Consider the following 22,163-nt stretch of genomic DNA (forward strand, 5'->3'; position numbering starts at 1 on the left):
GCTAGAAAATGACAGTTATTGTATACAGTTGTGTGCACATCTAAATTAGTTGGTGGTTCCTGCCTTAGTTCCGGTAGGCAATGTCAACGTGCAATTTGGGATGTACGGGATTTTTCTGCTCTCATCTATATTGTCTGGAGTTAGACCTGCGTGTTTCCGAAAAAATACAAAGCCTGCCAAGAAAGGGAGTGAACACACACTTCGTGCGCCAGCCGCGCACTCGTACTGTAGTGAGTTGGCGCATTTGATGCAGTATATGAGAGTCGAGTGCCAGTTCTGCGCTGCAACCGGCAAAAGTTTTCGAGGGTTATTCCGAATTCTTTACCTCTCTCTACCATATCTGCGTATTCGATTTCCTGTCATAAAGACGTAGTCTTCTCATCCAGACTAATGCGAACTGGTGGCACCAGATCGTGCAGGCGCTCAGGAAAGCTATCCACGGAACTGGTTTGCATGGTTAAGGTCGAGACCGAGCTCCATTAAAGCCATTAACAACATTCGTTTCAATACTCTCAAGTGAACATGGGTTTGCGTAGCATTACATAAGCTTTGTCTTGCATCCTAAGCTTCAAAGCGGCCAACAGTTTCATTTTTGAATCCATTGCACGTTCCCTGAGTCGTTGTGTATTTAATAGCGCCTCCAGGTGTTACAGGGCCACAGAAAGAGACTTCTGACTGTGATATCGTAACGTTTCCGGTCCAAAACCCCCAAACGTCTTCAAAGTAGTTGACCACCACAATTATGCAGAACAGTAGCTGCGTTCATTTTGCTGTAATCGGGACCGAACCCCCAAGCCAGGGAGAGGCGCCTTGTGGCGAAACACACGTAGGCTGCACCTTCCAATGATCCTCGAGTATATGCTAACGCGGCCTCTCCCGTAAGAGGACAACTTTGGTATACGTATACGTGGAATACAAATCAGGTCTGACGTTCATCGTAATTCCACACTGCCCATCTGTGGTGGGTTTCGGGCGGTCGGCAATTGACGAGTGCGACATCACGTCTGCAACGCGGGGAAGGACGCGTGACAGAAAAAGACAGAAGTAGAGCACACCGTGTGCGTTCAGTCCAACTCTCACTAAGGGTGGACCCTGTCAAGCCAACCAGACTGGAAGACGGTTTTGTTACAACTTGCGGAAGCGCTTATGCATTCAGTGAGTTTTCGGGGGCTCGTCGGTAACTAGGAGAGGCCCTGGTGGGTATAGTTGGAGCATCGCCTAGCATCCTCCAAAACCTGATTATTTTCTGATTATTCATGCAGGAGAAATGCAACATCTTGTGAGACTCACATCTTGGTGTCTCCCTGGCTGCAGCAGAGCGAGCCTGCACGTTTGCAGAATGTTTTTCGCAGACGCAGAGGGCGACGCGGAGAGCTTGGCTGCAAGCGGACGGTCGATCACCGAGTCAGATGTGATATCACGCAGAAACGCTGGACAATGCTTTTTTTCACCTTAGAAGAGAAAACTCTTCTACGGGAGCCGGCGAAGGGGTAGTCGTTTGGCTACCTGATGACACGGAAACTCTGACAAGTTCTCCACCATTTCTTCTCTGAAGGAGGAGTGTGGGAGTATTTAAAATAGAGCACACTGTGTTTCGCCGTAGCAGACACTAGACCTCAAGGCAAATTATAGAAGACAAAATGGGTCCCGCGCATGTCCCTGGGGCCCTTCACAATCAGCACCGTTGCAGGTACCAGACACAAGTGTTAACCGTGCAGATCCCGCTGTGTTCGCCAGTTGGTTCATTCAGACGACGTGACACTTTTCCGCTTCTATCTAGCGGAAGACTGATTTTTTAAGGAGTCATCAATACTCATCTGAGACTAGGATAGGTACCGGATGCTTCCTCGTACGGAACGCCACCCAATGTTTGCTTCTCAGCGCGTTTCACGTTGACGCAAGCAAAAGCTTGTGATATGTCTTCAACAAGCTGTGCCTCGCTAATCGGCCCCGGCCGAGTGCGGTTGACACTACGCACTGCCGAGCTTCAAAGAACTATTTTGCATTGCGTTTTTGCGGATTTTTTCCGCTTTACTTCTTAGCGTAGTCCAACTTGCTGGACGCCTTGGTCTTCGCTGACCTCCGGCTTCTTTGATGCTGAAGTTAATCGGCGTTTCTTTGACGTTCGCGACTCTGATTCCGCTCCGTGACGTCACCTAGCCGCCAATTCGCATAATCCTTTTTTACCAGTCCGAAAATCCCGCAGTGTGTCTGGTTCTGTTGTAGACCGTGTACGTCGTCGACTCAGTGGTGAAATCATACAGACGTTATGTTGATAAATATTGGCTAACTGGCCGCTGCTGATGGATTTTATTATTATGTAGTAACAAGACGCCACCGCCGGCGGCCTGCCCGTAGTTATGTCCCGGCCACACAAATGTGCGATTGACAGTGCATACACGGAACAACATTCAATTGATTGAGTGCGGATTATCAGTTTTTTAGTGTAACATGCTGAATGCTGCTAAGTCACTCGATAGTGCAGCCACGTCCCAGAACATTTACGCTTTGCTAGAACAAACCCCAAAGTATTTGAGTAGACTGTGGGCTTAATACCTTGACGAGAAGGCATCTACAATCCGAATTGTTTTCTGTTAGTGAAAATCACTAGGGGGAGAATTGTGGTTTTTGCGTGTTGGAAGCAACGCACAGGTCCTCAGGACACCGCTAAGGCGGAGTCTGGTTGTCGCGGTTTCCAGGGTGTGTTGTGCAGCTGTAATCCGCTTTTCATTGCTGCCCCTTCGGAGAGGCGTTGGTGTTCTTCCAAAACTTCTTGTCTTCCTCAGTGAGGTCGCAAGCTTTGAAACTGGCCCCTGTTTTTCGGAGATGTCGGCACATACTGAAACCATGACTCTAGGAATTCCATTGTCCCCTACGGGGGAACTCGTCGACGCAGTGCCGCACGCAACTGCGGCTACCGAGCACCTGCACGAGCATGCGATTGTGATGATCATTGCCAGCATTTCCTTCATCTATCTCCTCTCGGCAGTTCTTGCTGGTCTTGTTGGCCTTCTTCCGAAATTCAGACCCCCGATCACGGTTGTTCTGTTTCTGGCTGGTGAGCACTTCGCCGCACACGCATTCTTTTCTCCGTCGACCCGGGGGTTTTCGTTTGATTGAGTATCGGCAGAAGCGCTGCAAACGACCGGAGGTAGCTTGATTCGAAAGCATCGATGCGCTAATGCAGACGACCGATAGGACTCATGCTGATTAGACAACACTTCGTGGATCGGGCGTCCGTTGCTCGATCCTGTCAGTGTATGAAGCGTCAAATCCGAGTGGCTTTTCTCCCTTCGGGAGTACTTCAAGGCACTCGGTGTTTCGCCCGTAATTCTGTGCTCTCCAGTGCAACTGACCAACACATTCCATACGAGCCCCATCTTCCGTTGCTTGTGGAGTCAGTTGATTCGTAAGGATTGAGGTGTCCATTGTGTGGCTACTTTGTGCCAGTGTAAACTCAATGTTCAAGGCCAGTCTTGGGTTTCCTTTTCTGCTTCAGGCATGTCTTTGCAGCCGCTCTTGGAATGGATGCAAAACCGTGTGCTTCTTCAAGGCATACGACTCATCGGCAACGTCGATCCATACCTCATCTTCTTCGCGCTCCTTCCCATGTGCCTTTACGAAAGTTCCGCTTTCGTCAATTACCATATGTTCAAGCAGGTTCTGCCCTCAAGTCTCCTTCTTGCAATCCCAGGGGTCAGTCATCTTTCTGACGGTAGTGCCAGTGCGGCTTTCTGTTTTTTTTTTCTGAAGCTTCGTCAGTATCCGTTCACGCACCACCCTTCAGTCTCACTTTCGGAGTTGTGTGTCAAATACCTCTCGCTCCTCCATGTGCCCTGGTTAATTTCTTCTGCTAAAATGACGTTTCAGTGCTTGCGCAAACGACTTCCGAACCACCAATAGAGGCCGGTACAAAGAAGTTACCGTATCCCCCGAACAAAGCCGGTATTGAATCCACTACGGAGCCTCAAATGTGGAGGCCGAAGCTGTTTTCCCAAAAGTTGTTGTGTGATCTGGCTTTGTAGGTTGCAGTGAACATCGGGCTCGTCGGAGTTTTCCTTCGATACGGAGTTTCGCGCGTCTACGATTGGCCGGCAGCCCTGATGACTGCATCTATTGTCTCAGCCACAGATCCTGTCGCAGTCATTGCGTGTCTCCGTGCCCTCGGCGCCCCTGAAAAGCTTTCTTCCCTCATAGACGGGGAGTCGCTTTTGAATGATGGATCGGCTGTCGTCTTCTTCGAGGTCTTCCGGTGAGCACACATCCTTGAGGTCGCCTGAAGCTGGACACATCACAACGGCGCCGGGAAAACAAACCCTTGCCCCTCTGTAGTGTACTGACAAACTTCAGGTGCCGGAGCTGTCGTCCACAGCGAAGTATTTCATCAGAATATGACAAGCGCCAAAGTCTGGTCTTGCCATGATCTTGTGTTCGACTTTTTCAAGTTGTTTGATGGCGACGCAGCGATAGGGGAGGGATCGCAGCTATGGCACCTGTTGGATTGGTACACGCTGTTGTCGAGTTGTATGAGAATCGCCATCGAAAAATGTTAAGTGGATATATCAGCATAGCACTTAAAAGAGCTTCTCTCCGGCTTCTTTCCTGTCTATGTGCACTGAAAAAAGGATTTACTAATCATGTGTCTATACGCAACGCTGAGGGAACGGCCGCTGGAAGCGCCTGCACGAAAGCTTGTTTGTGTAATCTGGCCCTCCTTGCCTTCTGTCCATCAAAATCTGGCACTCGGCGCTCAAGGAACATCAATCTCCGTCTTCATATGAACCCTTTATTTGGCGCTAATCTCAGTTTGCCTCTACCTTTTCCTTTCGGAAGTCTCCCCGCGCAGCCAATCTGCACAGACACCACACCTGTACCGGCGGCACCCGTTTATTTCATCGATTTGTTTCCGTGCCTAGCTTCATCGTCGGGCATTCCTCGAGTGCGTGAGTATTAGCCAGCCGTGTTCGCATGCTTTTGCGGTGTTTGCTTTTGATTCAGCTCTATCGTGATTGGGACATACACAGGAGTCGGCTCTTCCGTCGTTCTCTTCAGTCAACTCTCGTTCGGGGCCTTGGGGTACGGTCTAGCAGTAGCCATCGTTCTTTACCTCTGGCTCTTGACAGTCCGCGAATTCGAGATTGTTCAAGTGACTGGAACAATTGCGGCCGTCTTCACGGTCTTCTTCACAGCGGACCACTTCCTCCACGTCAGCGGTGTCCTGGCGGTTGTCACTCTCGGGATTTTTATGGCGGCCAAGGGCTCGACAGCTCTCCAGAGGTCCATTCAGAAACTCCACCATGAGTCTGTCGAGCTTCTTTCCACGCTTTCGGTCCAAGTACGAACACCATGCACACACAGTTTGCAGACTCCAAAAGTGACCCCACTGTGACAGCTCCGCCCACCCCCCTCAGCACCTCTACGCGAGCACTGATTGGCGTGGAAATCTCCAGTGATTTTTTCGCTCGAAGGATTTGGGTTTCCTGGTAGCACTCTCGCGACCTCTTGTCCCTTGGCCTCACAGGCATGGCGGCGAAAACATTTTTGCGAACGGGGAGTAGAGTGGAGAAAGAGTCGGAACATAGCCCACTTCCCCCGTGTAGGTTTCCCTTTGTCTTCAGGCCATTTTCGTCTGTGGTGGAGTCATTGCATCTCGGCTTCTAATTCAGTACGCGGACACCTGGCAAGAGTGGGTCGAGCTACTCCTGCTCTTCGCCGTGCTGCAAACTGCACGCTTCGCTGTCGTCTTCGGTTCATGGCCCTTCATCACATGGATGGGGCTGCCCCTCAGGTTCGTCTGACACCTGTGAGAAACCTAGAGAGAAGCTGCGTGCTTCGGACAGAAGCGAGATTCGCTGTTTGTGGCACAAGAAGCCGACAGATCAGCTCGCGTTGCACATGCAGGGGGCAAAAACAGTTCAGACATGTGCCACATACTCGAGATGGGTTTGTGCGTCTCCCGGACTCAAACAGTTCTGTAGTCCTTTGCTATTCGAGCAGACATGCCGTTTAAATCCTCACAGCAGCTTTCTGAAGGCGAGACAGTGTGGGCCTCCACCGGTCTTTCGAGGAACCGGGGATGTGAGTGCATCTGCGTGACACACCACTGCACACGCGCGTGTCTGCTGTTTCGCTTTTTTTCAGCTGGAAGGAGTGTTTCATCATCTCGTACGGTGGCCTTCGCGGCGTCATCTGTCTCGCCTTAGGCCTGGTTGTCGAGGCAGATCCTCTCATCTCCCCAACGCTGCGGGAGCACGTCGGAATCTGCGTGGCAGGCACTGTGATCTTTACGCTTCTCATAAATGGAACGACAGCAGAGCTGGCGTACACGCGTCTGCGGCTGTACCCCATCTCCAAGTATCGCCGAGAGTATCTGGATTCGGTGTTGGCCTCCATTGATGTCTCGTTCAACCGCAAGAAAAACGAACTGAAGGACTACTGGCTGTTCAGAGGAACAGGTAGCGGGCAAAGACTTCCCCTCTGTGGTGAAAAAAAAGAACAAGGGTCGTAGCTTCTTCTGAACTCGTGACCTTCTCTAAGTGGATGTGGACCATTTTGAGCACCACGAAGGTTTTCTAGTCCAGCTTTACGATACGAGAGAGAAACAGTCGTAGTTCTTGCGGGGGGCAGCAGCTGTCCGGAGAAGGTCCACAGGAGACGCCCAATCCGGTCTTGCCCTTCTCTGTCTCCGTGCACACTTTACTCTGTCTCCCTTCAGACGTGGTTCAAGCGGCGAACGAGGCGCTTCCGCAGTTTTCCAAGGGTCACCTGGATGTGAATGGAAACCTACATATTCCTACCAAGTCGTTCAGAGAAGTTCTTCGAAACCCTCCGTCGTGCGAGAACTGGAATGTCCAAGCTCAAGTGACGGGATTGGCAAAGCTGGAATCGAGAGATTTTGGTGTGCCATCGTAAGTTGGAGCAAAGTGTCTGTCAGGCCGTCCGTGGAAGTGCTCGCATTATTAAACTGTCAATCGAATTCGGGGACCCCTGCTGGAAGGGCTCTACCTATATCCGTCTATATATATATATATATATAAACATATATATATGAGCGTAAATTTGAATAGAAGTAATCCATCTATATCAGGCGGAATGTCTTCTATTCGAGAAGGCGCCTTGGGATGGGTGGCGTCCAGCTGTTGACTCTTGACAAATGCTGCGACAGTTTACTTGATCGCCGCGTGTCTTTTTTGGATGTGGTTTCCAGACAACTCGGCGACTGGACTCATGGACTTGTCTCGACGATCAAGAACGTGAAGCAGCTGACCAGCCGCCAGCAGCGTAGCCCAGAGTCTAGGGATGACCAGCACAACCCTGAGGAAGTCACGTTGGTGGATAAGGAGGCAGGGCAGCTCGAGAAGGAAGTCCACGTCCTCCACATCATGTTCAGTGCGATGAGAGAAGTGAGTCGACAATCTTCCTGCCGGAGACACAGTTTCCTTTCGCCGTGAGAAGCAGTGAAGCGGACGGTTTGCAGAGGTGAAAACGATCAATCTTTTTCCATGCGCACCGGGGTGGACCTCTCGTCCTCGATTATTTCCTCCCTTCCTAGAGGGATTGGTCTCCACGGTTTTGCTTTGCTTTGGGCGTAAAGTTGTGTCTCTGGGTCCTTCGTGCGACAGATCTCGTTTTCCGTAGATGCGTCACCATCAGCAGCCTCATCTGAAGCTAGTCAGTGGTCAGTCGCCTGTTGTTTCTTTCTACAGTTGTCTTGCGAGACCACGCAGGATATTTGGGCGCCTGTGGCATCGCTGGTGTGCGCACTAGGAACTTTTGACCAGTCTGCTTTTTGTCAAAATGTCTCAGGAACATGTGGTTTCGCTGATGTTGTGGATCGACAGTTTTACTCAGGCATGTACAAGCGGTCAAACATTGGCGGAACAGCATGCTTGCTTCTCACGTCGACTGTTGACAAATGCCACTCTCATCTCGACGCTCAGCTTCACGATATGACTGTAAGCGGAGCTGTTCATTTCTATACCGCTGTGAACCTTGAGTTCCAACCAAGATGCCGAGTATCGTTCTTGTCTTTCTATATTTCGTGGATCTTGCGATAAGAAACGAGGTAGAACGGCTCTAGCACCACGAGTGCCTCGGTTCCAGAATCTGTCTCGATCAGGCTGTGTCCTCCTCAGAAGATGCTCCAGCGCATGGCGGACTTGTTGAATGCTATAAGATGAGATTCCTTTCTTAAAATTTCCTCTGAAGTGCCGACTCTACAGATGTTGCTGACGCTTTACTGCAAGTTTCGTTGTGGGGGACCGCTTCAAAAGTTTGGCCTTCGTTGACCGGACAAACATCCGGTGCAGCGTGTGGGAGAATCTCGGATGGTCGCAAGCTTCGGTTCGTGGCAGAAGCGTTTTGGAACTTGTTTTGCTTTTCAGACGAATAAAAAGTCCCGGAAGAACGCGAATAACACAAATGTCTTTTCCTTCGAATGGGAAGTTCTCCTGGCTTCCCTTAGAACGCGTTACGGCTTGTGGAAGTGTCTCAACGCGATGCCTTGCGACGCATTCGACCTCCTCAAGTCCTACCTGATCTCCATTATCGAGACGCTTTACGCTGTGGTCGAGGCCCACGAGTTCGTGAATCAGTCTAACCGGAAAGAAATGGAAGAGCTCATCAGTCAGGCGACGCTGTAGGTCACTTTCATCCGAGATAAATACGCAGTCTACGGATGGTAGATACTATATATACGTGTACGCATTTCTGGCTCTGCTCATATCAACGTATAGGTGTTCGTAACTTCGAAATGAGAAGACGCGCTGAAGACAATCGACGCGCAACTACAGACTATAGGACCCGACCAGTTCGTGCTGGGAGTTTGCACTGTCGCGCTTCCCCGACGAGAGGGACGGAGGGGAGACAAGCCAGGCATACCGCGGTGGCATTCAAAATGTCTGTACCGTTTGACGGAGAGACATTTGCAGGTGCGCTTCTGGCCAGTTTTTCTTTTTCGTGGTAATGTTGGCTCCTTTCTTCTCTGCAGGATGCCTTCGGACGACGTTGTCACATCCGCGAAAGAACTGCTGGAGAAATTGAGGAACACTTTCCCAGTCGCCTTCTCACAGTGTCTTGTTATTATCGCCGCACATATGCTTCTCAACGCGAAGCAAAAGGTACGCGGTAGACTGACGTCAGAACGGATACGTGGTGATGTTCCTTCATGAAACGACCAACCAGCACAGATAGTAGACTACGGCCGAGTGCAAGCAAAAGGGTGCTCGATCCTCCTATTACCGCGCTGTATCGAGTTCAGTGAGCTGCACACAGCTGAGCAGAACGTTGGAGGCTGATACGCAATATCTTAAGGTGGAACATAATATGCTGGGCTCCTCTACTTTATGTGCTACACCGCAGGTGCTCGACGAAGAAATTGAACGAGGCTTGGTCTTCCCGGAAGATGCCGACAAACTAAATGAGGCCCTTATTGAACAACGCATGATGCTTGAGCGAATCATCCGATGAGGCAGAGATGGTTCACCACGCCTGTCGCGTATACGTATATGTGCGCATGCGTGAATGTTCTCATGCGATTTCGCCGTTGTTCCCTATATATATATATATATGCAGGAAGTGACACCTATAAGCTCCTGAGCAGTAAAGCGAAAGCTCATTCAAAATCGCTCTTTCCGAGTACTGCAAATTTTGTTATTGCGTTAGTTCGCCGTTCAATGCGGATCTAAGTAGATCCACTGAACCCTCAATCGTTTTTTTCTCTCAGCGATGAGAGGACTGGTGCGCTCGATCCATCGCTTTCCTGTGAAGGACGACCGTAAACATTCAAGACAAAAACCAATTCGTTTATGCTCACCTAGAGTGCCCAGTATTGCGGAGCCAACATTGGTTTTTGACCGACTGTGTGAGTAGTATCGACGACGAGTCGGACTGCGCGCCTCGATTTTGGATTTCCTTGTTTCTAGGAACCATACTTAAAGCACAAACGGTGGAGCAGAGAGAGCAGTTGAAGGGCCGAATGCTGCTTCGTTCTCGACTGACGACATAAAGCGCGTGTTTAAATGATGGCAGTCGAAAAATCTACCTTCAGACTAACGACTGACGCAGTGTTACACGAGCAAACTGCTCGACGTGGAGGGACAGAGGAAGAAGTGAAGCTCTCTTACACGAGACAGATTCTTTGCAATAGTAAAAGACACTGATGAACTCACTGTCTAGGACAGTATCCACCGCTGTCGTTTAGCCTACCAAGTTGAAACAGACTGCGCCTTTTCTGTTTCGGCAGATTTCTCTGTCCAGCCGTCAGCTCTCAGACACGTTCCTATGCTTGAACCGAAGCTTGAAGAGGGGCGACATCGTTTCTGTCCAATTCGGATAGGTCCCATTGCTGTATGAAATACGGATGCCTGAGCAAGCAAACTACCAGCCGCACCAATATCACGCGGCAGGGCTGTTTTCAGGGGAGACCATCACTTGCCGGAGGACGGGAAAACGTTTGTTCCTCTCCTGCATGTGCTAACTCGCTTTCTCGGCCGCCTGCCGCTGTTGAGAACTGCTGTTCCAGCAGACGTCAGGGCAACATTACTGGGCCGAATCCTTGCGACATGCCCGTGAGAGCCACTCGGGCGTTGCCCTGAACAATTCGAAGCGTCTGGTGTCGTGTTCTGGACTGCTGTGTGTGTTAGGCCTGTGAACGCGACGAATCCTACGAGCTCCTGTGCAGGTGTGCATGCTCTTTCCTGTTGTTTAGAGGCTGTGCAACTAAGAGTGTTTGGGATAACGTTTTAAGGTATTTAAGGAGACAGGACTGTTTGTTCACTCTTGCAAGCGTCCGTACACACCGCCCCAGAAAGTCTCCTTCACACCCCAGAGTGTAGCAGAGACAACTGACTTTCTCCCCAAGTTGACCATCCACCCCAGACTTCGGTCAGTGAGAGAAGCGCATAGCCGCCCTCTCGTTCCCCTGCGTCGATTTCGCCTTTCGGCTTTTTTCTGAGCGCAGGAACCGTAGGATCGACGAAAACGGCTACGACGTCTGCTCTTTCCGGAGCCCGCTCGGGTGACGCTTAGTTGCTGCCGCCTCCCACTCTCACGCGGCTGCGCGCCAAGGCCTTCTTGGTGAGGCGAATGGTCTTCGCCTTGACGCCTTCAACGGACGGCTTCTCCACGGCCTGCTCTTGCTCGCGCAGGATAACCTCGATGTGACACGGCTGGGACATGTATGGGTTGATGCGGCCGTGAGCGCGGTAGGTCCTGCGGCGACCTTTCGGCGCCCGGTTCACTTGGATGTGCTCAATCACGAGGTTGTCCACGTCCAGGTTCTTCATCTGCACAAGTGCACAGAGACGAGAAGACACTTGGCGCATTTGAAGGCCCTGGCAAATACTCGGTTCACGCAACGCAACCGGCGAACGACTGGGGCGCGCGCCTAACCACCTTCGAAGACAGCAACGACTTGAGACGCAAGGACAGAACATGCGTTACGAAGCAGAAGTTCCTGATCGCGAGTCGAAAACTACAGGAAGCGCACTGCGGCGCCAGATACGCATTCTTCAAGCGAGAGAGCAGACGTATCCACCCTGTGTCGGAACTTGACGACTCAGTCACAAGCTACTCGTTGCTCGCGACTCAGCCACCAGCACAAACTACAGTTTCGTGTCTGCCGCATCCCCGAACTACGAGGGAACAAGTGAGTGATAGAATACGCACCTCAGCGTTGGACTCGGCGTTTCTGAGCAGGTCCAAGACGAACTTGCAGGACTTGACTGGCCACCGCCCTTGGGTGTGCTTGAACTCCTTGGCTTGAGCCTTGCGGCCGATGCAGCCGGTGAACTTTCTGAACGGAACGCACCTCTTTTTCTCCATAACATCTTCGAGGAACTTCTTGGCGGCAGAAAGCTTCATCGGGTTGCCCTTCTTGTCCTTCTTGATGGCCTGAACCGTCGCGTGCGTGTTCTGCACCCCAAGACATAGGCCAGCAACCGCGTCAAGATGACACAACGCCCCGGTGGAAAGAGGGCGGGAAACAAGCAGCCTCGACGCTGACACCGCCTTTGTTTGGAACTAAATGCTTGCTCCACTGCGGGGCGCGCGTATTCAACATGCAGAAGCAGCAAGGGGCAACCCGCACAGAGCGGCAGAGACCGACGGAAAAGAGTGGAATTGTCCCCACCCTGACGAGCGAGCGAGGAAAACTCCTGACATGCCACTGTGCAGTTGTGGTGCCGCAGCAGGATGTCCTCATGGTTACAGCCATTGACTCCCGAATCCTCCTCAACGCATGATTCCCCACGCATTTTCCTGACGTTCTCACTTGCAACTGTCTCACACTCTGGAAGCAGTTCGCTTACCTTAAAGTGGACACGCAAGTCCTGGCCAAATGCCTTGCAGCCTGAAATGGCAAAACAACAGGGACAGAGCGGAACATTTACCGCAGAATATCATTCACCTGACCAACATCGGGTCGTGAACCATACCACGCACTGCGTTCCATTTGCCATACGAGCCATGACTCCCCGTTTTTACGTATAGGGGAGAATCCCAACTATTCCCCGGTGTACATACACCCAAGCATGGCCTGTCCCGAGGCCAAAACGGACAGCGGAGGTCACAGACCGTTCCACATAGTTTCGGTCCGCGCAGATGCAAGCCAGCGCCTGCAGAATACATCTTGTCACCGATTCAGGTATGAGAACAGCTTCGCTTCTGCTTTGTAACGCGTAGAACCTGGGACTGGCACTCTTCATTCACCACGGCGCAATGGCACCGCTGCCAGACGTCCGCGGATACATGACAGACTTTTGACACACGGCTCCCTGGATCACGGAAAGGGACGACAGCAGCCGCCACATCCCACATTTGTGAAAGAAACGGAGACTTTCCCCCGTCATTTCTCTGTCTTCCTCACAAACGAAATTCGGCTCCCGCCTGACACATGACCCTCCTCGGTTGTTCAGGGCGTCCCCCGAGAGACTCTGCTAAGCGTGGCAACCCATTTGAAGCCGATTTTTTTCTGTTTTGAACAAAAAACAGTAGTCGCGGAAAACAAGAACAAGGTGAGACTGACTGGCCCCCTTGCCAACCGCTGGCGCAGTCCCAAAACAGGAACAATCCACGGAGTGCGCCCAACCGCAGATGACGCTGAAGAATCAGGTTTTCTTGGTCACGCGGAGATGTTCTGTCAGAGAAAACAGACGGGAGGGCAAGCTGGAGAAGGGCTGTTTCCCATGCTCCCCTGCTGCCTCTCGCCTGTTTGCTGCATGTTGGCAACACGAGCAGAGAGGAAAAACTCACATTTGTTTTCGTTGGACGGCTCCTTCGCGTACTTCACCATCTTCGCTACCTTGTGGGCAAAGGAGCTGAAAATTGGGGAGAGGGGCGTGAAGATGGGAAGAAAAAACGCAGAAAAACGTAGATGTTCGGTAAAAAAATCGTCGCAGCGCAGCCTCTTTCTCCACAAACGTGAAGACGCGTCCCCACTTCCCCTCTTTATTTCGCTGTTCCAACGCGTGCAGCGTAGCCTCTCCTCTCTGCCCACACAGTTGCTCTCGGAGAAACGTCTCCCGTCTCTCAGACGTCGGCCCGCGCATGCAGTGAAGGCTGTTCCAATGCTCCCGCGAACATGGTTGACGGCGTCGGTGCATGCCCCTCACTGGGGGAAAATGCACAAGTCCACCTGTTTTCTGTTTCACAATTTACCTAAGTGGCCCACAAAAACTCTTAGAACGCTCTGCAAATCTCTGTAAACTTCCCCACTCAGTTCTACACGAATTTCGCTTACCCCACAGACGACGGCACAATTCTCCAGAGCGGAGGCCTAACAGCGACTCGAAAGGTGAACCTGCGGGTGGCCACTGTTGAGTGAGCTGAAATTGAGGCTGGTGGAGAGTCAAGCCTTAAAAGGCGATGTGGTAGCAAATGGTGAATCTCCGTGAACACTTGACAGCCACGGGGTCGCGGCCGCTGAAAGCCTTCGACTTGGCGACAAGCTTTTAAAACCGGCTTGCGAACTGAGGGGACCAAGCAACGCTCAGAGGTAGAAATCATCCATATGCTGCGATCTACCGTGTCTTCGCTCTCTGGATGCTTGCCTGCTGATTCGCCGAGCATAAACTGGTCGAAAACAATAATGGTGGACGCTTTCAGTTCTAAGGGATTACGAGGGTTGCTTCTTCTTGTTCTGTGCTGAATCAGAATTTGACCAGCGTCGTTAAGCGCCGTTTCGAATTCAACGTACCGACTCTCTCCTTTCCGATGGTGATCCCCCGGAAGTAGCAGTAGTCGTACAGATGCTCCGGTTGAGGGCCAGTGTGCAAAACAACACGCTAGGCTGTCGTTTACAGTGGCGCGACGTTACCTCGACAAGGAAGATCATGACGACTCTCGTCTTTCGCTTTGATACGGAGGAGACAAATCCTTTCGAAGGAAACTGTACAATCTCTGTTTATTGTTTTTCGCTACGCACCTCGTCTACCAGCCGGCAACGCACAAGAAGGTATTTTTAGTCTTGCGTATCGGATGATTTTCTGATTCGACTCACAGTGTAGAAAGCGTACCGACAGTCTACCCCGATTTTAGCCATGAAACCAGAAACCAGTTGTAGGGCAGCAAGATTTGCGGTTTTGCTTGCCTCCTGGTTTGGTAACTTTTAAATGATAGCGAAGTGGAGGGGGCGTATTGGTTGCGTACATCGCTACCAGGTCGCGAGGGTGTGATGCTGCTCCCTGCAGTTCGTCTCATTTCTCATATGAACTGCTGCTTGCTCAAGCTTTTCAAGTTATCGGCCAGCCGTCCGATCGCCAGGATTCGAAACGCGTGACGCAGCCCCTCGTGGGTGCATCGGTCGTCTCAGCTCATGCCACAGTTACCCAACTAGCTGATTGGCCTCCACGGAAGGTTTTAGTCTGTGCAGAACGTTGGATCCCTGCTTAGGTTCGAACACTCTGGGGAACGAAAACGGCTATGACACTGCCACTGCGCACTCTTCGGCAATCTTTCGCATCCGTTCATCTGCCGGACAGCTTCGAAAAAACTACGGAGAGACAACAAAAGGCATTTGACAAAAGGCGATACTGTGCCAACAAAAAATGTGTGGAAGCGCTTCGAGAAAGACACACCGCCCAGCAGTCCCCGCACACAGGACTGGAACTGGCGTGAAGGTGGGCGAACGAGCGACCGGGAAACGTTTGTCTCTTCACCCACGCCTTGAGACTCCACACACGAGCAGAAAAAAAACATGCGTCAGATGAATGTGGAACTCTAGCCTGCCAGTAGTTGACCATGCGCGCATCGACGCGCGTAACGGTAAAACACGCAACGGTAAAAAAAGCGAAGAACTCGAGCCATCCGATTGAGGGCTTCATCTTTTCTCCACGGGGAAAACAGAATCGCGAGGTTTTCTCGATTGACACAAATGACATTCCGACTCTCTTCTCCAAAGGGCGTCACAGTCCAGCGCTCCTGCCTTCCGCACTGAGCACTCATATCTTTGGCGCCGTTGTCCATCGACTTCCCGCAGGAGCGTAACACAGCCGGAAGGTGACTATCCCAAGCAGTCGCGCGAGTCTTCCATCTCCTGGAACACTGTGCCTCTTGAGACATCACGCGTAGTTTGGAACCTCCGCCACGTCCCACGGACCTTTGATCTCACTGAAAAGAACAGAGCGTCACACCAAACGCTTGAGGGCATGCCTTCACAGCTAGGGAACATGTTCACGAGCGCTTCTCCCTCTCTATCATCACGCACCGCAGTCCAAAAACATGTCCGACAGCCTCCTCGTCACACATCCACAACAACATGCAGGATGAGTCAACGAACCACAACCTAGCGAACAAATACCTTTCTCACAGATGGTCACTTGGATCTGGTCATACTGCCACCCTCTGAGCAGCGTCTGTTCTCTCTCGCTGTTGATACGGAAGATCACAGTACTCCATAGAACACAACGGAAAAACACAACGACCATCGAATTCCATCGCCATTGAATCTACGCCCAATATGCACTTCTCCCAAATCGTATCCCTGCTCCGAAGCAACACAGCGGAATCCGAAGGCAGTTCCTCTTCATCGAAACCAGCAGGCGGCTGTAAACCAGAAGGACCACAGGCTTCGCAACTGATCGCAAACTGCTTCCATGCGTCTGCTCCACCACAACAGGTGGAAGCGGGGGGTTAAAGATGGCGAAAGTGTGTCTCGAATGTATCCGGATCCACAGCCGCAGGCTCTGCTGGGGTGGATCTGTGGGAAGCCGAAGGGAAGTTCACGAGTCTTTCTTCGAAGTACCTCTTTCGAAAGCGTCAAGAGCGAGTGTCATGTTTCTCCTCTGCCATGTCATCCACTTACTGTTTGTACTTTTGCGAGCTGATCAGCCAGTAGGGCCCCACGAAAGTGATGAAGACAATCCTGGAAGTTCCAGCAAACACACCCGCAGTCCATCCACATGGAGCCGCTTGGCGTTCCCAAATGCGTCCTGATCCCTGCTGACGCGCTTCCTCAGCTCCCAGCTTTCTGTCGCCTAGCAACCTCCACTTCTCTCGCAAGTTACACATCCGCAATCTCGTGAGAAAAACGACTCTCTATCAAGACGAAACGGAACCAAGTCTGTCACTGTGTCTGAAGCCAATTCCTCCCGTGCTAAAACATGTCCGCGAGAAAGCGTCTGCAGCTGTGAGTCACGCCTCCAATCTTCCCGTCCCCCGTGACCCAGTTCTCCTTCTACATGTATTTGCATATACAAACATACATAAATATACAAATAAATACATATATATATATATATACATACATACAAATATAATATATACAAATATATATTATATATACAGATATGGGGATATATATATATATATATATATAAACACACACACTAACTCTGTTCGGCAATGCTGTTAACGGTCGCGAAAACAGATGCCTGGCAATTTAGGGGGAACACACGGCGGCAGACTTGCTTGCACGCGAAACCTCGAAAACGGCGGTCGGCGGAACCGCATCAGTGCTACAGAGGGAGAGAAGCGAGTCTGAGGCTTACGAAAAAAGAAAAAGAAGAACGATGCTAGCGGGGGCTTCCAGACTGAGCAGCAGTGCGGTGGAGAGGACGAGCGTCGGCGTAAAAACGTGGACAAACGCCCATGGATACTTTTGCTGCGCAGACACCCGCGACAAGGAAAATCCAACCTCTGCACTTGAGCAGCGCTGCTGCGAGCACAACTCTTTGCATTTCTTAGAAAGCTCGACACACAGTGCGTTCCAGTTGGCGCTACTATGCCTGAATCGCCCTCTACCTAGGGGACGGCGCATGCAGCAAGACTTCTGTCCGTCCTGAGACCCAAGAGGCTTCAGCGATTTTGCGTGATCTTCTCACCCACAGAATGCGCCTCGCCATGGGGCTGATGGTGAAGATCCTGAGCAGACGGAGGAAAGAACGCACGAGGACAGTTGCGTCAAGTCTTCGTTGCACCAGACGGGGACCATGGAAACGAAGGAGCCAAGGATTTACAGGAAGTGAAAGCGACTCTCTCCAGCTCGTCGCGCGTCACTTTTCAACGTACGAATCACGAATAGGAGCCCGCAGGCAGTCCCCTGCGTCTCCTACCTGCAGTGAGAAGACTCTGGCTTCTTCTGCATACACACCACCCATCTCTCCATCTGTCTGCGTGATCGGCAGCTGCCAGACACCACAAGTTCGTCTTGGCTTTTTTCTGTGCGTCCCAATCTTCTCCCCCACTGGTGCGTCTGCGAGATGAGGCCCCATTTTCTCGCGGTGTGACCTCACCTAGTCGGCGATGCCGATGTTCTGTACGACTTATGGAGTTTCACACGAAAACCTAAACCGAGGACGACAAAGCAACTCGCCTTTTAGAAGAAAGATTCCTTTCGCTTACTCAATTCCAAAGATCAACACCGCAAAAACTTCTGTTGAAGAGGAGAGCCGCGAGGCGAGCACGACGTTGGCCAGCAGCGCGGCATTTATGCTCATCGCCCGCTGCAGAGACTCATCGACTTTGTCTGGATTTCTGCATGCATTGGCAACAGCAATCGGCCGCAAAAACGGAGACTGCAGGTCCCAATCTGTAGGTGCGCAGAGAATGCCAGGAAACCTGCGACAGATCGTGGCTCGTGAAAACGAACCAGCGAAGGTCACCGGAGTGTCGACGTTTCCTGGAAGCATGCGTCGCCGCGTCTGCATGCATGGGCCGCGGGCTCTCTGCGGAGCGACAGGCTCACAGGACAATGGATCTCTCCTCCTTGGTTGTCTCCCCACAATGCTGTCCTGAGAGTTTCTCTCTCTCGAACCACTGTTTCTCAAAGAAGCGCACAGACGACTCACCACCCGCGCGCTCACCGGTAGATATAGGAGTAGTCCGTCAACGCAGTGTGGACCAGGAGGCTCACTGCAGACAGAACGAGAGAGAAGACAGTTGACGACGAGTCCGTGAGACAACTGGCACAAGTCAAGTACCCCCGCATGGCTCGAGAGACGCGAAAAAAGTATGTCGAAAACTGTGGTACTTAGAAAAGAGGTAGACACAGCCAGCCCAAAGAAGGCCAAGCGCGCGGTTTTCTTTGGACACGCAAAAACTGTCTGAGCTCTCAACGCAGGCCCATATGCTTATCAGCTGTGAAAACAGTCTCATCCTGGACAATCTGTTTTTTTCGTCGGCAGGGCAACCTTTCTTCCACAAGGGAGAGCAAGCTCTTTGACACCGAAAAAACCACGAAGTCCTTTCTAAGCGTCTGTCAGGCCTCTCGACAGGCAACCGAAATACGTAAGTTCCCGCAGCATGCTTCTACATCGGCGCCGTTTCCTCGGAACTCCAACCCATCTTCAAACTCGTAAAGACTCAAAAATCTCTCCTGCATGCAGCCAGGTTTCGCCCTGTTCTCGAGACCGGTCCGACACGAGTGGGAAGCCCACCAACTGAGAGACAGACGACGGTGTCCTCGCTGAAGGTTTGGGTGAGCGTGCGAAGGATCGGCGCAAGGATCTGAAAAAAAACACCCGTTTGTTCCACCTGGCTCCAGCATTACCAAGCCTCGCTTCAAGGGAAGTCTTCTTTCCCTCTCGTCTTCTTCCTGTCTCAGTCTCCCTCTCCCTCCCGGTCTGCATCTTTCCTAGGCGCTGCTGCTCAGTCGAACACCACCCTTTGTATCTGAGCTTTGTCTCGGTCCCCTCACTGCTCTGAACAGCTCCCACTGGCGAAGAAAGAAATCCCTTCGATGCTACGAGAGCAGAACCTCCTTCCTGGCAGTGCGGTGCAAAGCGCCTCTCGGGCGATTGCACCCGAGAGGCCACCGGAGAGACGGATCACTGGCACAGCCTTTCTTGGAAATAGGCACTGTGACTTCGACAACTGGTTCGGAGCTCCCATCAGTTCGGATCCCGGCTGCAAGTACCACCTTGCCCTTCCCTCCCCTCTCGCGCCGCAAGCGCTGTTGAGTCACGGCGTATCGAGCGCATCTTAAAAAACCGGCGTCGGCATGCGCAGTGTGGAGAGACTCCAAACTTCCAGTTTCTGTTGCCCTTACCCTAAGACAACCCATGCCGACGAAACTGCTCCAGAGCCCTCGCCATGTTTCTGAAGAAACGACAGCACAACACACCGCGAAAAAACCTGGCCTGCATGCGGCTCGCTTCTGAGGACAGCCGTGGTCTCGCAACCGGGAGAGAACAAAGCTCACGTCTCTCTCAAGCAAGCGCCAGTTCTCTTGAGCGCGTACTGTTGTGCATCTGCACTACCAAACTGCAGGCAGACCTCTACAAACAGATATATACATAAATATATATATATTTATACGCGGAAGGTTCGCGTATTGAATTCGAATTGATTTCCTGGTCCACAGCCACACAACTGAAAAGTCTTTGCTTCGCGTGTAGACCCAGAAACGAGGACAGTTCCACCAATGTGAATCTGAATCTGCACATTTTTGAGTCTCGCTGGAAGACCGCCTGCCTGATTCACAGCTGGGGAGTCCTCAATGCATCAGAAGTGAGTTTTTAATGGTCCGCCATCTCGTTGGTTTTCCCCTGCTTTCCATTGCACACTCAGCCATTTTTTTCGCACATCTGTTGCCTCCTCTCGCCCGGTGTCTGTCGCCCGTTTACGCGACTTCGTGCTTTGGAACGACCACAGCCCAATTGCACCTTTTTCACGATGGCAGACTTCGACACCCTGAACGGATGGAGGAGCCTTGAGCGTTTCAGAACTAGGATCCGACAAACAAGGCCTTCAAGAAGCAGACGACTCCTCCCCGTCGCAGTGCCTCCTCCTCCTCCCCCCCCGAAGGTGCATGTGCCCTGGCATTGAGACTAACTGGGCGTTCCACTCCGCATTATTCGGTTCCGTTGAGCGTATTCGGTTTCTCTCTTCTGTCCCCACCCTCAAGATCTAAACGAGGGGTCCAAGTCGCAGGACGTACTCCCCAGGAAAAGGTCGTCTACACAAACCTAGGAAGTCCCCACTTCATGTGTAAGAGGCAGTCTAGCTTCTTCAGATGTTGTCTGATTGGTAGGTTCTTCCCAATCGATTTCATGGACAACCGTATTTAACTGTTTGCCATGTTGCCTTCTCGGAGCAGTCGTGATGGCTAGTTGGTACGCGACGGGCGTCGTTTTTAAGACTCGGCTGCATGGACAGCTTTTCAGTGCCAGTTTCCGCCTCACTGTGGAGGGCCTCGTCGGCGAGAAGCCGCAGGACGAATCCGAAGAAGAGAAGCGCGAGGTCGACAGCGAAGAGCGAACCGACCGAGATTCGTTTCTTCTCGAGCATGATGTAGACGACGGTGAAGTCGACCAAGAGACTGATGTGTTGCGTGACAGCAGCAGTTGCACGGCAGAGGTCCGCGTACACGTAGGCGCGCATGTTGGCATTGCAGATGAGAGAGTCGAGGAAACTGTCGTCGACGTAGTTGTCCGGATACGCCTGGCGCCTCCACAGGACCTTCTCCCAGCGCGCGGGCGCCGGGTGCACCTCGTCTGGAAGTCTGTCTCCGCCAGAGAGGAGAGGACCGGGGGGCGGGCAGTCTGAATACCTTCGCGAGCGAGAGAGCCGCAGCAGATCCTCCGACAGTTTCTGCCGGCGACGGAACCCGGCTGTGCGCGGGTCGTCGGTGGCGTCAAGAGCCGCAGGTGGGTGGGCGCAGGTCATCGCGTCGGCGTCCAGAGAGTTGTCCAGAGAGAAGGCTGGAGGCGACTGAGAGAGAGAGAGGCAGTGGCGAGAGGAAGAAACTGCGACTCACTGGGTGCGTGACCAAGAAACACTGCACCTTCAAAAAAGTCCCCAGCTCTGAAGGGACGTACAGAAAGGCGCATGCACGGAGACTCGCCCACGCGGACTGCTGCCGACGCAGCCCTCGGGGTGCTCCATAGCTCTCGAGAAAAGCGGCCGGCGCTAAAAACAGACGCGGACGCCTCCACGCAGCTCGGGAACCACGCAAGGTATTGGAGGACACTCTGTAATGAGCGCAGGTCCCCAGAAAACGGGTGACGCATCTAGGACGGAGAGACAGAAACAGTCTGTTTCGGTCCGACCCGGCGTCCGCAGTAGGCTCTGAGCGTGGACCCCGTAGAAACAAACAGGCCTGCAAGTTCTCGCGTCTTCCTGGAGTGCGGGCTGGGCTGTACGAACGAAAACCAATTGAGGTTTCGGAAAATTACAAAGAACGGACAGGGTTCAAGAGGGAACTTGGACAGGGAGGGCGCCGCAGGGCTGGCGTTGCCCCGCCAGCGCCGGGACGCGAGAAGGGAGATGAGTGAGAGAAAACGGTCGTGAGACACGAGAACCGTCTGAACGCATTCCTCTTTGTTACACTTTCCGGGGACACACCGTCAGATTCATGCCTTCGACATCAAACGCAGCGACAGAAGGTGACATAACGATGGTAACAGACACACCATGAAATACGCGATCTGTCGAGGATCGAGTCTGGAGCGGACACTGCTGGGGTTCGTCGGCCTTCTAAGTGGTTCCGGAAACAAGACAGAAACGAGATAGACGGCTTAAAAGGAGATTTACTTGTGAGAAAAAACGCGTACACAGAAGTTTCGGACAGTTGTGGCGTTTGTCGTCCACAGTGTCGCCTCCCGAGAAAGTGGAAACTGTCGAGTTTCGCGTCGGTTTGTGTCAGAAACGGCGTGAAGGAGAGGAAGATGCTTTGGAGTGTTCAGAAGACCTCTCAAAATAGTGCCCAGGATCTTAGAAATCCTCTC

At 52.1% G+C, this 22,163-nt stretch overlaps 3 protein-coding genes across 3 annotated transcripts; 1 reads left to right on the top strand and 2 right to left on the bottom strand.

The window, feature by feature from the left end:
• The first annotated feature begins 1,890 nt into the window (after positions 1–1,890).
• TGME49_299060 (sodium/hydrogen exchanger NHE2) lies at positions 1,891–9,963 on the top strand. Its single transcript, XM_002371733.2, has 12 exons — positions 1,891–3,058; positions 3,500–3,696; positions 4,026–4,252; positions 4,999–5,335; positions 5,619–5,788; positions 6,142–6,455; positions 6,716–6,908; positions 7,208–7,403; positions 7,842–7,955; positions 8,385–8,638; positions 8,990–9,119; positions 9,361–9,963. The coding sequence occupies exons 1-12, from the start codon at positions 2,827–2,829 to the stop codon at positions 9,466–9,468; spliced, it is 2,472 nt and encodes an 823-aa protein (XP_002371774.1). The 5' UTR covers positions 1,891–2,826; the 3' UTR covers positions 9,469–9,963.
• Positions 9,964–10,696: 733 nt separating this feature from the next.
• On the bottom strand, positions 10,697–13,477 carry RPL17 (ribosomal protein RPL17). Its single transcript, XM_002371732.2, has 4 exons — positions 13,252–13,477; positions 12,309–12,349; positions 11,668–11,913; positions 10,697–11,285 (listed from the first exon to the last, which is right to left on the bottom strand). Exons 1-4 carry the CDS (start codon positions 13,289–13,291, stop codon positions 11,025–11,027), a joined length of 588 nt encoding a protein of 195 aa, XP_002371773.1. The 5' UTR covers positions 13,292–13,477; the 3' UTR covers positions 10,697–11,024.
• A 1,360-nt stretch (positions 13,478–14,837) lies between these two features.
• Positions 14,838–22,148, bottom strand: TGME49_299040 (phosphatidylinositol n-acetylglucosaminyltransferase). Its single transcript, XM_002371731.2, has 9 exons — positions 20,619–22,148; positions 19,484–19,533; positions 18,873–18,942; positions 18,300–18,348; positions 17,839–17,970; positions 17,319–17,358; positions 16,986–17,098; positions 16,301–16,360; positions 14,838–15,606 (listed from the first exon to the last, which is right to left on the bottom strand). The coding sequence occupies exons 1-9, from the start codon at positions 21,100–21,102 to the stop codon at positions 15,558–15,560; spliced, it is 1,047 nt and encodes a 348-aa protein (XP_002371772.1). The 5' UTR covers positions 21,103–22,148; the 3' UTR covers positions 14,838–15,557.
• Between the last annotated feature and the right edge of the window lie 15 nt (positions 22,149–22,163).

This window comes from Toxoplasma gondii, chromosome III (assembly GCF_000006565.2).
Source record: "Toxoplasma gondii ME49 chromosome III, whole genome shotgun sequence".
NCBI classification, from domain to species: Eukaryota; Apicomplexa; class Conoidasida; order Eucoccidiorida; family Sarcocystidae; genus Toxoplasma; species Toxoplasma gondii.